At 41.2% G+C, this 18,417-nt stretch overlaps 1 protein-coding gene across 1 annotated transcript in view; it reads right to left on the bottom strand.

Annotated features, from left to right (window-relative positions):
• Positions 1 to 729: 729 nt before the first annotated feature.
• LOC104628593 (zinc finger protein Aiolos-like) overlaps positions 730 to 18,417 on the bottom strand; it is a gene marked incomplete at its 3' end in the record, with an annotated part of 23,822 nt that continues 6,134 nt past the window's right edge. The window contains exons 3-6 of the mRNA XM_010297236.1: positions 9,819 to 10,079; positions 8,973 to 9,140; positions 7,161 to 7,277; positions 730 to 846 (exon numbers count right to left, since the gene is read on the bottom strand). Coding sequence (XP_010295538.1) covers positions 730 to 846; positions 7,161 to 7,277; positions 8,973 to 9,140; positions 9,819 to 10,079 — 663 coding nt within the window. The remainder of the gene's footprint in view (positions 847 to 7,160; positions 7,278 to 8,972; positions 9,141 to 9,818; positions 10,080 to 18,417) is intronic.

The raw sequence follows: 18,417 nt of genomic DNA, 5'->3' as shown, positions 1-18,417 counted from the left end.
AGGTCTTTACTCGGGATGCGAGAGTCGCGTTTTATTTTCTTAAAAGGCGAGTTAATGAATTAAGACTAGCCGGGAGGATCAGGCGTTCGCTGAAACACAAAACCTGCCAAACTAGTATTTAAGATCCCCAGCATGCAAAACTCCCATCGTATAAAATTAAATGCAAAGAAAATGCCATGGAAACGTCTTGTTGCTTAAATTACCACAAGAAAGGATTTGATATTTTTTAATCGTATTCAAATTCTTTTTTACTAACAGAAATCCAATACTTTTCTGTCTTTAGGTCTTATTCCACACATGCATCCTGCAAGTATCTTCGACTCCTGCTGACTAGAAAGAGCACCCAGCTCTTAAGCAGCATTAAGCCTTCCTGTTCTTTTCCTGCAAAGAACCTAGCAGAGAACATTTCAAATGCACAGGTACAGAAAACAACACATGGAAGCTCATAAAATATATTTAGAAATTGCCTACACAAATAGACACAAAACACAACAGTAGCTGCCATCCAGTTTAAGTATCTAACAGAATATATTCTTATTACAATCAAAATCCTACAACAAATCACTAAAAATACATCAGAATAATCAAAGTTACTTTATTTATATTCTTTTGTATTAGATTAGACTAGAAACTTGAAAAGGATATTTAAAACAAGCAGAGGCATTTTACTGCAGGTTACCAACTTGCACATATTTAACTGTTGCACATGAAAAGGTTTTTTGTTCTTACCAATAAATTTCTGAGGCATTGAGCTTTTTCGCTTTGCCACGTTGCTTGCTAGCCTGTCCAGCACAAGTGCTCTTTCACTCCCCATCTCTGCCTTGATGTGCCTTGCCTCCACGCTCGCTAGTTTGGAAAATGTGAAAAGAAAAAAAAACACAACAAAAAACACAACACGTAGGTGAAAAGGAAAAAAAAAAAGAAGAAAAAAAAAAAAAAGGAAGAGATGAATGGTTTAATCTCCGGAGTTTGCCACACTAACTGGGAGGAAACAGTTTGGAGATCTGATGTAAACTTGTTTTGCTTTTTCTGTCGTTCTTGCTCTTTGCGTCTTGGGCACCAGTTGCGGTCAGTGGAACCAAGCACACAACAGGCACTAATCTTGCAGTCCCGAGCTCATGCAAGGAGAGCATAAACCAAACAAACCCAGCGTCTTCATCAGCAAGAGGAAGTGTAAAATAAACTGGCTGGAAGGGTTGGTTACAAAATGTAGATGGAGATAGAACCTCTCTTAGCCTTTCTTTTTTTATTCTGAGTAAGACTGTGTGACACCTGCAGACTGACACAGTGCTTCAGAACTCCAATGTAAGATACTTACGGCTCTTGCTACACTTTTTAGATATCAGTCATACGTAGATGTCTCTTAACTAATCACTAAGAAACGTGTATAAAATATATCAATGTTCCATTAAAATAAAAATAATATAAACTTTCAATATTCACGTCTCCTTTTTTTGAGGTGTCATTATCACTTAATTTTTTCTCCTAAATGCTCCGGCCAAAACTAATTAAAAAAGGCACACTTGCAAGCATTAGCATTAGGCATTTTAAAGCTCATTACAACCTCCAGAATGTCTAGTTTTAGGGAAAGTACGTGTGCCCTACGATCACTCCCTCGAGACTGGGCCACTGACTGCCTTAAGGAGGTCACCGTTTTCCAGAGCTCTCCTTTAGCCCTGCTAACCAGTGCCCTTCATTTCACGGAAATTGCTGCTTGCTCTCACCTCGTGGAGGCTGTGCAGGCTTTTGAGCTGGATCAGCCAAGCTGAAGGACTGCCACCTCATATCACTACTGCCAGACTAATACCGAATATAACCGCTGCGGCTTCCCCCCAGAAAGCTTGCTCTCGCCTGAAGAGCAAGTATCGGTAGCGGTATTTTTATATTAAAAAGTAGCACTAAGAGTTTCAGCATTAGGGACCACTGTGGTGAAAACCGGACATATTTTAGGAGACCGCCCGTGCCTTTACGAGTTGGTGTCTACATAGAGGAAAACGAAGACAAGGAAGGGTAAGTTACTTTCCCAAGGTAATACAAAAGGTCAGATCTCACCGTGAAAGAATCCTGGCTGCTGTGTTATTGTACTATTGCACCAGCATGCCTAAATATACGAAACATAATCTACAGGAGAGAGAAGTAATGCCAGAGGAAAATGATACAATCACTTCAGTCCTGCTACATGCAGTTTTATTAAGTATTGGACTTAAATTGCAGTTTGCTAAGCACAGCAAGCGATAAAAATGCAGCATCATCCTTCCGTAGCTTAGTGTGCAGCATTTCCCGATAAAATTCAGTCACTCCTTACTTATTACTGCTGTTATTGATACCATATGAGTTTCAGTCAGCACAAACCATGACTCACCAAACCTCAGCCAGAACTATTTGTTCATGTTTGTTCAGCATTTTGAAAAGGTAAAGTGCCTCAGAAGTACTCGACGCCACAAATACCAGCTACGAATATGACTCAGGATGGATGGGATAATAGGGCTCAGCCCAGCGCTGCCCCGTCCCGTCTCATCCGGCTCGAAGCCCATGATCTCCATGATAACCACAGCCACAGAGGGCATGCGTGCCAATGCCTTAAAGGTACTAACACACCGCTTTCCAGTCTGACTTCTCCTCCAAATTACTCCAGTATGTTTACAGACATACATAAATATACTCATCAACTGCTAACATGCCCCTGCTTCCAGCGTGAAACGCCAAGACACTACCTAACAGTTTACATAAAGTGAGGCAAAACATCAGATTAAGTTGAAACTGTAAGGGAAAGTTTGGTAGGCAGAACATCATCATCTGTTTGGATTTTGGCCAGAAGCTCTAGTTAATTCTTGAGAATAATATTATGGGATTTTTAATTTCAGAACTTCTGTTTAATCTTCATGCTCTAAAAACTGGAATATGCTTTCTGAGCTCTTTCTAACATCTTTAGATAACTGCAGTTCAAGGTTTGAACTATTCCCAACCCAGAAAGCTTGTGATCTTGACAGGATCACTGCACAAGTCATTAATAACAGTCATTTAAATTTAAAAAACCCCAACAACCCACAACTACCCTGAACAAGATAATAATACAAACAGTGCTGTATATTCAAAAATTTATGGTGTAAAGAAAAAAAAAAAGAGAGAAAACACCATTCATTCATTCATGTCATAAAAGCAGCTCCCTGGTCCCTACCAGTTCTTCATTTTTCTTATTTTGTTCTTCTAGTTCCTCTTTTTCTCAGTCTCAAACTTCATGAGTTGTACTCATGTTCCATTAAAACTTTAATTTCACGTTTTCAGAATCTTTTTCTCTATCTTCTGACAGAACTCAAAGACCGACGTTTCCATAAGTCCTCCTAGCCAGCCCTAGGAACACGCCGGGAGCTACACGTAGCGTATCAGTGACTACTTGTCTTGTCAATGTTATTTATGTGCCACCAAGGGAACTTCATTAAATTAGTGTCAAGAGGGCAGACAAGCGGCTTCCTGCAGAGGTAACAATAGTCTTTACTCAGACGAGATTGCTGAAGAGACACTAACTACTGACCTACATAATACGTTCTGGGACATCTGCAAGTATCAATCTTCCAGCTTGATGTCTGTCTGCCGTTTTGTTTTAACGCTTAGGGTCTTTTCTTTCACATTAAGATTTTACACTCCTTGCTAACGGCCATTTTTTCCTAAAGAAAAAAAAATAATCTCTATTTATGGGCCTCAAAAGGTCTTTGACAATGTCTTCATAATACAGCCTTAGGGAAACAGTATCTGCTCTCGTTGAGACACAGGTGGTTCTCTCCCACACCAGTGCTCTCAACTTAAAATTATCTCACCCACTTCTTTCTTCTGGATCACTTATTAAACAATCCAAGAATAATACTTAGTATTTGGGAAACATTTTTTAAGCACAAAATTCTCTAAAGGCTTCTCAAACAGAGAGAAATAATCATGCCCTGTCTCCCTCTTCAGTTACCTTACCCACTGGATGACTCCAGGGCACATCGTGACATTAGTTTAAAGACCTAATTATCTCACTATAACATGCATCTAAAAATAAATTTCAGGCTGGACTGACAGAAATGGTCAAGTGCTTTGCTCAAAGTTACACTGAGAAAAAAAGAACAGTTACGAAGAAAATCTAGACTTCCAAAGCACTTAACCTATTTCAGCCTGTGATCTTGAAATGCCCTGCAAGCTAAATACTTCTGATGGTTCAACTGCATGGCCAGAAAACAACAGAAACTCTAAGGACGCCGAAAGGAACTCTGCAGACCAAATAAATCACCCTCTTCCCTCTTGCTCCGATGCGGCCAGTGCCCTCGCATGTGCCTCTGGAATCACCTGGCAAGTCAAGCTCCTAACCATGGGACTTTACAAGGCAGTAGGATGGGGCTTAGCTCCAATGTCCTGACCACTCTTAAGCTTGGGTCACCATCTCCTGCTTAGCTAGGACTAGCGACCGATGATGGCCTTCCCTGATCACCACCTGAGATGTCTCTGTGGTGCTTCCGAGTACTGTTGCCCACCTCAGCGGTGTGTACATTTCAGTTGTGATCTTAAGTTTATAAAACGCTTCCAGAAGAGAATTTTTGTGCAAATGTGATTTATTCATTATGAATGACTACTTATGTTTTCTTGTAATCACTGGGTGACGAGCCACCTCCCTAAAACAGCGCTGTCATCTAGCCAGCATGTCATCCTGTAGATGTACAGAGAGTGAATACTCTTCTTCGAGCCCAGAGCATGAACACACGATCACTTAGGCTGTACCGAGTTGTTTCCATAGTGTGGTTTCTGTCACACCATAAATGCGAGTATAATTTTTAGAACATGTGGGCATCGTTAACAAACCCCTAAAGTACAAAGCAGAGCTCAAATTAGAGGCATTGCTTCCTGTAGCATCTCTGTGTGGTCACTAAATAATGGAGAATGGAACAGAGAGGTGGGTTATTGTGCAATGAGAACAACGTGACCAGAGATTGTTATCAGGGACTGAAGAACGCTCCAACAATATTGTTACATAAACCTGTCTTTCAGAAATATTTCCACACTGCTACATTTGGAACATGCAAACCTCGTACTGAAAAGCAACCAGAATGGTTACTACGGTCCTGATGCTTTTCAATATTTGAATTAATTATTAGAGGACGGCATGCAGAGCATGCTTGTGCTTAGAGATGGCTCCATGTGAGAAAGTTGCAAGGACTTCGGAGAAGTACCAACATACAAAGTGATGCAGCTAACTAGGAAAATGGCCAGAAATCAAAAAACAATGCTCACTAAACACAAGTGCAAAATGGGGAAAAAACCAAATCAAATGCACTAGATGACCTCCTGAGGTCCTTTCCAGCCTCCCCTCTCTCTGATTCTGTCATCTAACACGGTTCTGATACCAGAGAATTGAATGGAAATGCCTCAGCAAGACGGGAGTTTCTGTTTTTCAAAACTTACTACTCCACTAAAAACACTGCAATATTTTTAAAAGTGTGAAGGTCTTAAAGGCATGGGGCGCAGCCACGCCGTGTCGCACTGGAAATTTACGTTTCCTCTGTGACCAATTTAAGGCATACTGTACTACTGCAGTAAGGACTACACAGCAGATTCTGGCGAAGTGAAATGTTGCTATCCTGAAATGAATATAAACCCTGAGAATCATTTAAAAGCAGAAATCTATAGTAGGTATCATGTTTTCCATTTTCACGTGGTTGGATATCTCGGAGCAATTGCCATCATGGGAGTATGTACTGTGACATAAACCCACAGTTACAATATGTATTGGGTTCTCATGAAAACCAAAACTTGCTGACGTTCTGATAACCATTTACTTTTACTCATGCTCAAAAAAACATGCCATTTGCTGAAAAGAAAATAGCCCACAAAAAACTATAAAGCTCTAACTTCGTTAAATCATTGTTTCTTTATGGCAGTTTTTGTGTGTGCTTGTGTCATAACACTTGATACAGATACACCAACCTACACACCCTGCACAGGGTAAAGACTCTTGTACCCACATCGTTATCATCGTAATTCAATGGCTCTTCACAGTGGTTTTCAGGTTTTTGTGATGATTGCCTGCAGAATCTTTGCTTGATAATCGTATCACTAAATACCTTTTTTTAATTATTATTATTAAAGGGCCTTGCTAAACATCGTCATCTCTCTAAGTATATTTGTACATTTTAGTTTTCTTCTCTGAAAACTCACTTTAAGCTTTTCCTTGAAAAGAAAATTCTATTTGAAAGTCATGGTCAAAACTAGGGTGCTGGAGTCCTTAAAGTTATTGTTTGGTTTTTGAAGGCTGCATAGCAAAAGAATGGGAAGCTGAATTCTGAAATTGTAGCCTCAGCTCTGCTATAGATTAGTCGTATAACCTTTCTGGAGGTCACAACCACTCCCTGACTCTGCATGGGAAAAGTAATTCTTTCCTGGCTTACTGGTGTATTGTGGGACTTAAATCACACAAGTTCATTTTAGGAAATACTCAGGTGAAGCAGGCTCAAAGATTACGGCAGTTCTTTTTCACCAGAGTATTTTCAGAACTGCAGCACTGAGACTGTGAAAAGGAAAATAAGAAAAACTGTGTTTTGATACCTTTTACCTTCAGCCTTTTTCAAAGACAGTTCTATACTTAAAGAAGTCTCTTACCTCTCACTACATCCTAAGCTGATTTATCAGTGATCTTCGGGATACTGCCCCTCTTCCATGCCCTCGATTCAACGCCACTAAAAATTCTGCAAATTCTAACCAATTCTGACCAACAGTTCTTATTCGATAGAAAAGGAAGCACCAAACGGACTGAGGCATGTGAACAACTGTTTTTAACAACCATGGGCATCAACTCATCCAATAAAATAAGCCACATAACAGCATTAATCTAGGAATAATTTAACTTACTGTGAGCGTCACCTACAGAAATGCTGCGTGCAAGGTGTTTTGGATGTTTTATTCAAAGTAACTGTGAAATAAAAAAGTGATTAAAATAAACACATTCTTTAACTAGTTGCCTGAGGGATGCATTAAACCAGACCCTTCTGTAAGATGTTACAGCCCCTTAGGTTACTGAAAAGGATTGCAGTAAAAACTGTTCTCAGGCTGTGAATTAACAGCTTACCAGATGCCCTTTTTTAAGCATTGTAATGTACCAAAACACCAAAACCGCTGTAACGTGATAAACTCACCAGCCTCGCACATGCCAGCATTCTGCAAGTAAGTACGGCACCGCTCCTTGTGCTCCTCTAATGAGCTCCTTTGCTTGTAGCTCCTTCCACAAAACTCACATTTGTATGGCTTCTCCACTAGAAAAATAAGAGCGCAGTATAAAATAACCACGAGAGACTACAAAAACACTCTCTCGCCGACATTCAAGTATATAGTTACTGGTAGCATGTATGCAGCCCATGGAGAATGCTTTACATTTCTGTTAAGTTTACGAGCACTGTAATCATCACAAAATTAGGGTTACAGAAGGGTGAAACCCACCGGACACAGAGAGCTCCTCTTCATCCCCTAAGCTCAGCGTCAGAAGAGAAGAGGACTTACAATTAGACACTGTTCCCAGGAGCTCAGGTTCCTAGAGCCCTGTTCGAGCTGGCAGCTTTTCTTGGCATAACTTCCCGAGGGAAGACCAACTGTACCATTGCTAAACCGGGACTGCAACGGCCCGAACTGCCTGACCTGTCCGTACGGAATTTTTCAAGGATTTCACAAAACTGATGAAGTTAAACCAAACCAAAACCATACGTGAGGCTCATTTAATTGCCAAAGGCATTTACTGTAAAGCGAATTATATTTGTAACTCATTTAAGCTAAAGTAAACCTGTTTGAAACTCAAGACATCCACACAGCCTTTCCCAGTGCCTCATTCACAAGCACTTCCTAAATAATCTCGTCACTGTCTTGTGAGCAGACATCCTCTAACGCACCCAGGCAAAATACCACGCCTGTGCAGTGCAAATGTAACCAGCCTTGCGTTGTGTTCTGCGCAAAAAGACCATACTCCCAACTGCTAGTGCAATTGTTCACTTATTTATGTGATTCACTTGAAGAGATTTTCTTTATACTGTTTAATAAGCCAGCTCTTAAAACTTGAGTCACAATAACCACACGATGTGTTGGAAGCATGATGTTTTTAGCATTGTGCTGGTGGGGGACCGTCACCACCACTGTGCTGGGTCTCGATTACATCAGAATCTCATTTATCCATGTCAGATAATCTCATTTCTAACTTTGATTCTTCGTGAGGTTGAACTTTTTTTTCTGTAAAGTGCAGTGCAGAGATAACATCTATCATTTAGAATAAACGTTTTCTTTCTAGGCCCCTGTATAACACAGGATATACACAAATCAAAGAGTAAGCACAACCTGGCTCTTGCAGAACCGGGGAGACTACGATTAATCAGTTCATACCTGGCTTGTTATTCGAGTCACCTCAGCTCTGTGCCTCCATTTCTCCCATCTGTAGAACGGCTGGAACATCCTACCAGCCTTGAGAAAAACCACTGGCATTTGTTGAGCATGTTAAGACATTCAGATGAAAGGCACTACACAACAGCGAGGCGTTAACCGGCCATAGAGTCACGCTGTCCTGGCTGATGCCCCTAGAGCTCTCCTGACAGCTGAGGATAGGAACGGAAGGAGGTCCCAGCAAAGCATGTCTTCACGCTACTCCTCAAATTCAGAGCTCGCTGGCATAGCTAGCTCCACTCGTTTGAAAAGACCGAGGTGTTATTTTGTGCAAGCAGGTACGGAGGCTGGCCGTTCCTCACAGCACACAGCTGTGACGGCGGGTTTCCCCGCGCGCTCTCTCTGCATTAGTTGAGTCCCGAGACGGTTCCATCAGCACAGCGGGCAGAGCAAGTGGTCACTGCTACTTGTCGACTCTTCAAAACCAGACCGGCTGAGCAAACTTTGCTGACTGACTCTTTATTTCCACGCCTAGTGTCCTAGTGACACACATCTCAAACACATGAAGTGTCTTTGAAGTCACTTACCAGAATGTGTCCTTAAGTGACCTGTTAGCGCATCCCTCCTTTGGCAGGCATAACTGCAAAGATGACATTTAAAAGGTTTTTCCCCTGTATGTAGTTTAATGTGGCGGAGGAGGTTACCCTTCTGAGTAAAGGAAGCTCCGCACTGATTACACTGGAATGGCCGTTCACCTTAAAATGACATACAAAAAAGGACATTTAATGGTTACGTGGGTATCATGCTATCCTCATACCCTTTCCTTTTTGGAAGAGGAAAGAATGAGATACTGGATCAATTCCTTTCTATAGAAACACGCACAGCCCTTCCGTTGACTTCAGTGGGAGCTCTGGTATCAGAGCTTCCTGTAACATATGCACAACTATGGAAAACACTGTACAGTTTTTCCATGGAAATGAGTGTTCCGGAGGAGGCTGATTCCAACAAGCTAGCAATTTTTAGAAAAAAAAAAGTAGGCTTGTCTTACTGCAAGTCAAAATCTAAGATGCTCATTGGTTTGTTGCCAACGTATAGCACAAAGAGAAATGCATATACAGACTGGAAATGGCAGCACAAAACCAATCTAACTTGCATTTTGTGCCTGAAATACTTAAGTTACATAGTGCCTTTCATCCAAAAATTCTTAAAATGCCTCACAAACATGGTTTTGCTAACATTCGACCCTGATAAGAAGAAAGGTGGGTAAAGTGAGGCACAGAAAAGTGAGTCACTTGCTAAAGATAACATGTGGCATCAAGGACAGAACAAGGAAATCCTGATTTTGGTATCCTTTTTTAAAATAAGTAATCTAGATTACAAATTATTATCCTGTCAGTATTCAGCTCTTACAAGAATAATATAGGGATATTTACCAGTGTGGCTACGCTTATGAACCATCAAGACATTGAGGCTAATGCAGGCTAATCCACAGATATCGCAATTCATTTTTCCACTAGCTGGCCTGACGTTGTCATATGAACCAGAATGTCTTTCCAGTTTAATGCTTTCATAGTCATTATATTGTCTGGGATAGGTGTAAGGCATTTCAGATTCTTCTGGGTTTTCCATAGGCTCTGAATTTAAAGCACTCTCCTCTCTTTCACTGTATTCACCTTTCACTTTAACCACATCATCTGCAGGTAAAAGAAAGCACAAATGTGAAAAAATGCTCATCTTAGACACAATTGGCTATCTGAGGGAAAAAAAAATCACCAAAAATTACATAAAATTACATAATCAATCTTCCTAGAAGTTTTACTTAAACACCCAAAGATGAAGAAATGCAGTTGAGACATGAATCTTCATGGGTCGTGTACACTTAATGATACTCACAGTGAGATAACCTTTAAAAATATTGACCTGCTGTTAATTACCTTTGATGGATAATTTCCTTCTACAGATTATAAAAGTATAATACAGTACAAACTTCTCCTGCAATTACAGGGTACTATACGGGATACAAAAGCAAACACTTATTCCCACAACTCACAATTAGCCTATAGAAATTACTGTCTCGGGCTGTTCCTGTGAATTGGAAATACAGAAAGACAAAAATTAAAAAGGATACTTATATCTTCCTGTGGAACCTCTGGTGCTTGAAATATGTCTGATCCAGTATAAGCCTTCCAGTGCTCCCATGCTATAGATTCTCACCAGTTAAACCTAATCAATAATCCTAATTTTCACTTGCAAATTGCAATTTTTATCCAAGGATCCCAAATGTGTGAGGAGCATCTGATAATCTTGATACCTGTATCGTAAGGTTTCTATGTGAGTAAAAATAGCAGAGGAAGGGTAAAGATTTCCTGATAAATAAATGTATCCCAGAAACGTTAAAAGATTAGTCCAAGGCCACATCACGAGTATGTGGCAAAGAACCCAAAGACTCATGAAGATCAGCATCCACGGCCTTTGAACAGGTTCCTGGACCTGTAGCCACGGCCAGAGAAAACCAAAGACGTTGCCTTAAATGAATGCAATTGCATGGCAAGAGGAGAACGTGACGAGTAGCTAATAATTTACTAACAATAATGCTCCCATGTAAAAATATAAGCAAATTGGTCACACTGTATAAACAGCTGATGATTCCCAACTTACGTTGCTGAATTTCCACTATTAACTCCAGCACTACCAGCACTTGTCATTAAAATCCTTACACACCGACAGGACAGCTTTTTTTCTGCTTAAAGCTGACTTTTCCATCTGGACGAGAGCCCGGCTATGGCTGAAACGTGAGTTATGCCTCAAGCTACCAAGCGAAGAAAAGCACCGAGATAAAAAAGTTTCCTGTTTGAAAGTATTGTTCTCATGGCCACCTGCTCCTCTCTCAAATTGAGGATTAGACGGTTAAATATGGCACTTGACCACTTGTCCTTTCTCCAAAGTACAGAACATGGACTGCGGAATACGCATTAGCTCTGGTTCTGAGTAATAAACCACATCAAATGCCGAGAACAAACACTGGGTGACGGCGAAAATGAGGCGGCAACATAAACGCAGCACTGAAAAATAAAGATCTGGCAACTAATACTTTCAGGAAATCAAAATTTTCAATTGTATTTTGGTGATAAAATCACTCCTCTATCCTAAATGTTTGCACTAAGCCCACCCGATCTATATTAGCTTGGGTTGGAGTGAGGTGGAAGAAACAGTTGGCTGATACCTTCTTCATCCTATGCGAGAACCCACGGCAGTGCGGAGTACTCCGAGGTCCCTCTTGGTGCTCTCCCCAGATGGTGGTATCCACAGAAAGGTGGCTTTTTCCCCCGTACGGTGTGTTTTTATCCCCCCGTCCTGGAGGTTTTTTTAGAGTTTGGTATCAGGACTGAGAGCCCTGGTCCCTGAAGAGCTCAGGCAGGTTTGGGTGTTTGCCGAGAGGGTCGCAGGGAGGTCTAGATTCACCTACAAATGGGCCATTTTAATCTGCACCTTCTCCGGTACCAGCTCTGCTTCACATCCCGGGGATTCCTGCTTCCACTGAAACAGGGTTTCCTCTGCAAGTACCTTCTGCTGCCAACTTCACGTCTGAGGGTGCGAGGGTGATCCTGCTATCAAGACTCCTTCAAAATTAGTTTATGCATCCATTTCCATCACTCTAAGGAAAAATTATTGCCAGTTGCTGAAAGCAGCTTTCAACAGAATCTCTCTTCCAAAAAAAAAAAAAAAAAAAAAAAAGGTTTTTCGGTTGGTTGGTTGTTTTTTTCCCTCTCAAAAGGAGGCAGTTCCAAAATAATTTGCTACATCCTGCACAGCATGGTAAAAGGAAGTACACACTGCAGCTGCACCTTGTTGGTACTTTCAGAAACAATTTCAATTCCCACTTTCTTCTTAACATCTCACCTTTTGTCTGCATCAAATGCAGTCGCTTAGCAGTGGAGGACTAGTTGTAACCTCCAGCTGAGAAGACTTCTCTACCCTTTTCTACTGTTTCTCACCACAAGTTCATGGCTCACAGCTTTTCACTCTTTTACAGAGCTGCGCCAGTGCTCATGCAGCGCAGCATGAACGCTGGTTTGAGTTCCCCATGGCGAGCACTTGCTGACTGGCACAAACTGGGCAAGCCATCCTATGGTTCCACTGCGGAAAATGATGACCTCTGCATTTTCCACATTGCACGCTGACTGCTTGGGGTACTTGCGTTCTCTTATAGTAAGAGAGAAGGACGCAGCCCAGCTCCATGAAGGCTTTTCCACCACCGCCACTCCAGCTGGCAGCGATATCCCACCAAAGCTCGAGTGCTTTGCAGTTTGCGTGTAGGCATTTGAAGAACCTCAACGGAAAAACTCACCTTCTGATGGCCGAGAACAACAGACAGCAGAAGCCACTGGGGAAGAGGCTTTTTTTAACCAAATAAACCTTAGAAGGGTTGGAACTTTTCTGTCCCGACACGCCTGTTATTGCTAGAGTCTACTCTGCCTTCCTGACAGCAATACCTAAGAAAGCTTTGGTACAAAGCAGGCTGAGGAAAAGCCGGCTCAGTACAGGTCAGCCTAAAATTCACCAAGTGGTCGCAAAGGTCTGAAGCAACCAAACTCCTCTTTCAGCCCTGACTTTTGCTCTGTGTACTGGCATGCACAGGGAATGCCGTGAGATCAGGAGATTGGCAGCTGTGTGGAAAGGTTTGTATCTGTCACTTAAAAATCATATCAACATATTTTAATGAGACTAGGGAGTTTCCAGGCTGGTCCGCCTTAACCAAGAGCAAGCTGGCTGTAACTTCAAGTAGAAAAGGGAAATTTAACTGAGGAAAAACACAATTATCCCTAACAACACTAACAAAGTTCCCCCAGTTGAAAAAAAAAAGAAGCGCTGTCGTCTCTTCTATGCTGAGGAAAGTAAAGAGGTTGTAAGAGGAAAAAAACATTCACGGTGTCCAACCCAGGTAACTATTTTTCTTGAGGCAGTTCATGAAGGTAATATATACTGCAGAAAAAAAAGTTGATTTTACACAACAAAGTACCAGTGTGATGCGTTAAGGCTGATGCACATGGTTTCATTTCCTGGGGAGATGATTACAAGATGAAAGACGTACTCCAGAGTAATATTTTTGTTTCACCTGAAACACTGTAAAAACAATGGGTTCTGGAAAAAATCCAAAATAAAGCTGTGGTGGCAACTTCAGACTGAGTCACCACATGAACAGCGCTTGTATATGTTCTATAAAATGCACGAATAAAAAAAGAAGTCAATAGCATCAAACAATTAGGACAAGCTAGAGTGTTACCTTAGCTGTTCTCTCTAGGAGGAAGTCTCGGAAGGAAAACCCCCAATTACTATATTTAATCCAAGACCTTGGCATCAAATATAGAGAAAACAACGTAAGTTTTGCACTGTTGTTAAGCAAAGTTTACCAGCAGTGTTATGAAGAGCACAAAGAACAAAAACCAGAAGCTATTAAAGACAACGGCACAAAAGGGTGATGTTGCTCAAGTGTTTTACAAGGAGCGGGGTCATAATCATGAAATCCTCAGCACATGCAAAAAGTCAACTGGATAACAAAGAAACTTAATCATCTTAATGTGGCATTTTAATGATGCTGCTGATTTGCTATGCCAATTCAGAGATAATGAGCCCCTAATGCTACAGATGTTCAGCCAGACTAAAGAAAAAAAAAAAAAAGAAAAAAGAAAAGCTTTTCTTGTATGCCATTTCCTAACTATCCAATTAAACAAATTGTGAAAGCATATAAATAGTTTACCAGGTTTTGACAGCTGTTAATAGGATTCAGATGCCGAAGAACAAGATAGGAGTCTATACATGTGCATACTGAAGGATTCTTGTGACTACCTGGACTTGACAGGTATTAACTGATGATTCATCGCCATTATTTCCACAAACTGTCCCCAGAAATAGCAGTATAAAGCCAAAACCTAGTGTACACGTACTAGAGTTGGTCCCCTCCCAGAATGCGACATTCCTGTACCTAAACCAGCGTGAAACAGAACAGACCTACGTGGTGAAACTGAAAAAGTCAGCGGAGTTTCCAAATTAAAGTCAGAATCCTGCATGTTTATGAAAAACACCTCTACAGTGGAATTAACGCGCTGTGGGGGAAGATATGTCATGAATTAAAAACCACTCATATTCCTTAATGAATAGAGAGAGCTTTGCAGTACATCCCACCAAAATTATAAACTGGGAAGAAAAAAAAAGGAAAAAAAATTGATGCTATACACCTAAGGTTTTTTCCTTAAATAACAAGAAGAAAACAATTACACATGACGTACATGTATACGTTGAAAATTTGGAGACTGTAAGTAATGGGGAATTATAAAATGTTAAGTGACACAACAGCAACGTAAGATTTTTATTTTTTTAATAGAGGCAACAGAGTCACAGATAAGGCAACTTTTCTCCAGGTCTGTCTTTTACCCCACCACAGATACCAGCTCTAGGGAAGGGAAAGGAGTTCAAGCCTTTTTGGCCCGACCTGGCTTTGTTTCTTCCGCCGACTCCAGCGATAAGCTCCCTTTCCCACAACAGCCGCGACGCTGGGGCGAGCTCCCTGCTCGCCCGCCAAGGAAGGAGCAGTCGCCCAGACGCAGGATCAGCTTCCAGCTCGACAGCAGTGGCACAAGAGTAAAGAAGAGGTCGTGGCAGCAGACGCGCGCTCCCCGTACAGCGCCTACGCCGCTGGACTGGTCCCACGCGGGCGGCCCCGCAGCTGAGGTGCCCTTTTTGTGCCACTAGATGCCAAAACAGCTTCTTCCGCACCAAAAACCCCGAGTTCTGCGTGCAGTGCTTCTGTTCGACAACGCACGGGAAATCCACAGATTCCATTTGCTTGACTTACTAAAAATTATTACTTGGACATAATTGCTTTGATTTTATCTTTGTGCCTTCCAGTATTTTCTTACCACTGTTGTTCAGTAGCCGTTTTTGTACAAAAAACAAGCATCTATTTTGTTCAGATGCTGTCCGAAGCACACTTGAGTGGTAATTCCTAAATGAACCAGTGCAGTATGCACCTGGTGGAAATTTCACTTCTAAAAATAGGAGAGAAACTTTCATAATTCCCCTTTGTGGAATGCATGCTCGATGGTAATGAGTTTCCTTGTTTTTATTGTGACTTGAAACAAATCAAATTGAAATGCAGCACTGAGAATTGGAAAGAAAAAAACCCAACAAACCGGGCATCATTTTCCAAGCACTCGGATGTGTATTTTCTACTTCATTAATACCAGTGTCTTTCTATCATTAAAACACAGTATAATTTATCTAGCTGTACAATTAATTACAACAACAAAAAAACAATCTCAAACAACATACATCATCTCCAAGCTCATGTGAGCCAGGAAATTTGAATTACGTATCTGGTTCTTAAAGCATCTTATTCGAATACAAGAATTTTTCTTACAAAGATGTGTATTCCTGTGTAAATCTATAATTTCATACCTGATACGTCTCATCTATTACCAGTTTCTGCCTAATAGTAACCTAGTGGGGCTTTTAGGACTTTCATTCAAAAGGTTTGCAAAATATGTTAGAAGTTATACTAACAGAAATAGTGATAATAGAAAAACGTTATCCAAAACTGAGTGCTACCAAGGCTGGAGTTAAACAAGACAACCGCACAGCAACACCAGGCAGCACGAGGCCATGGTCTAGGGAAGGAAATGAAAAATAATGCATTTAACCGACACTACAAACGGAATTTGGGGAAGCAGAATGTTATTACCTGAGACAATCTGACTGGGGGCTAGGAAACTATGGCTAGTACTACGCTAAAGCTATCGTGGGATTTTATTTTTATTTATTTAATTTTAAAAAGTGTCAATAGCGTGTCGTTTTTCCTCCACTGCCTATACCCACAGCACCGCACAGGAGCACAGAGGATCCGAAGGAACGCCATCCCACATCCCAGGCCTACAGTGCCCAGATTTTCCAAAGCCTGTCCCAGATGAATTTTCTTTCATTTGTGACACCTGTTAGCATTATCTTTTCAAACCTTAATATCTTTAAAGTCTCCTTCTTAAAAAAAAAAACAAACAAAACCAAAACCAACACAGGAAAGGATGAAACTGTCCGAGTTCTTCCCTTCCGTTACAGTTAAGATAACATCACTCATAGAAAACAGTTCTAAAATTACAATTCCTGAAGTCCAGAAAGCCAGATACAATCATAACCGTTAAATCAGACTTCAATTAGACAGTTAATCAGAGAACATCTGGACCTAACAGTCAGACTGAAAAAGGCCACATGTTAAATTCAGATAATCGCCTTCATTAGTTATACCAAGGGACCTATTACTAATATGACCACTCAGGCATGATCGTCTCTGGTCAACTGCTTTTTCAAATGAACTTCAAATCCGAGAAGTTGAAAGCGTGGTTTCATTTAGCCTTTTTTAATCTCCCCAAAGTCCTTCTTACAACGCAATATACGCTTGTGTTTGATACTAGAAAAATATTAGATTATATTTTCTCTTCATATTATAATATGAACAGGGAAATCTGTGATAAATATCAATGGAATTTTAACACCTATAAACTGAAGACAGGAGCTCGGTTAAGATGTTGCTCAAACTCCTTGAGCACCATCACCTTCACAAAATTAAGTGTATTGATTTGATTCAACATTAAAAAAAAAATCCAGTAGTAAATAATCTAGATTCCAAGACTTGAATGTTAGCTTACAAATACATTCTCTCCAAATTGATTTTTTTAGAATTAAATACTTGTGGTTTACTTTTAGCCGGGTCTTCTACAGAAGCGTACGCATCCACTCTGTGTTCCCTTAGTAACGTTCAGACCCGAACACCGAATCCAATCCTACCCGGCGGAGGGGAAGCTTCTCGGAATTACTCTATTCCGACAACCGGCCTGTTCAACAGATGGCCCAGGAGCACCTGCATGTCCCAAAACCGCTCCCGGAGGTGGTGCTCCTGCATCGGGAGGAACAGTCGGTGCTTTTGGCACACTTGGTAGGTGAGGTGCAGCAACAGGCTATTCAACAAGAATACATGGAATTGAGCTCCGAATTGAACCAAGTTCCTAACAGCTTCTGCAGAGCAGCAGAAGGAAGAAAAACAGGAACAAGAACCGGAGCACTTGAATGCAGTGTGATGGGAGATGGCGCTGGGGATACGGCAAAGCTAGCCTGAGGTACCAGAAGTAAAATACGGCGTCAGGCACGTGATGCAAACTCTGCATAATTCAATTAAAAGTCACTCAGCAACAAGACGTGACCCCACTGGAAAGCGAGCTTCATCAATTCCAACACTCGTGGAACTTTTTGCTGCATTTTAGCCAAGTTTTGACTCTTGTGGATTTATTTCTGCTTTCTGGTACCTTTCCAGCAGCTCAAACAGTAGTAAATCTGCCCCTTAAACTCACACATTTTGTGCCAAATGAACAGCCTAGTTTGGGGGCAAAGCATGAGTCATCTTAATTAACTGATTTCCTTTCCACCAACCCATATTTCTAAAAATGGATTAATTTCTACAATGACATGTGATTTGAGTTCCTAGGGCCGTTTTCTTCATCTTCACTTATTTCCTGCTCGGGAGGGTGGGGAGGGAACACACCACAACTCATCTGCCCTGGACTAGATTTCATTTTGGTGCCAAAGGAATAAGTATTTCTCTCACTTTTAATTCCAAGGAATTACTTTGTATGAATCCGAGATACACACTGTAAAACAAGTGAGGAAAAATGCAGTTTAAAAAGTTACGGAAAGAAGTTCGTCATCTATTGAGCAATGCTGCGCACGCGTCCTCCTTCCAGACCTTGTCTTGCCTGATAGCTCACACCGATAGTCAGGATATCTCAAAAGCAAATTCTATTTTCTGTTAACTATAAGGGGTTAATTAGAACGAGAAATAGCTGCACTTTTCTTTCAAGCCGTCAGAATAACCCGAGTTTCTGTATCAGCCCTGGGTGCTCTGGGCTACCCTTTGTGCAGGAGAGTCCAAGCTGATGTCAATCACTTCCAGGCTGCGGTGACACAACTGACTGTTGATGTCACTGAACG

This window comes from Phaethon lepturus, unplaced genomic scaffold, assembly GCF_000687285.1.
Source record: "Phaethon lepturus isolate BGI_N335 unplaced genomic scaffold, ASM68728v1 scaffold16451, whole genome shotgun sequence".
NCBI classification, from domain to species: domain Eukaryota; kingdom Metazoa; phylum Chordata; class Aves; order Phaethontiformes; family Phaethontidae; genus Phaethon; species Phaethon lepturus.
Note: the sequence above shows the minus strand (reverse complement) of the source record. Positions and strands in the feature narration are given on the sequence as shown.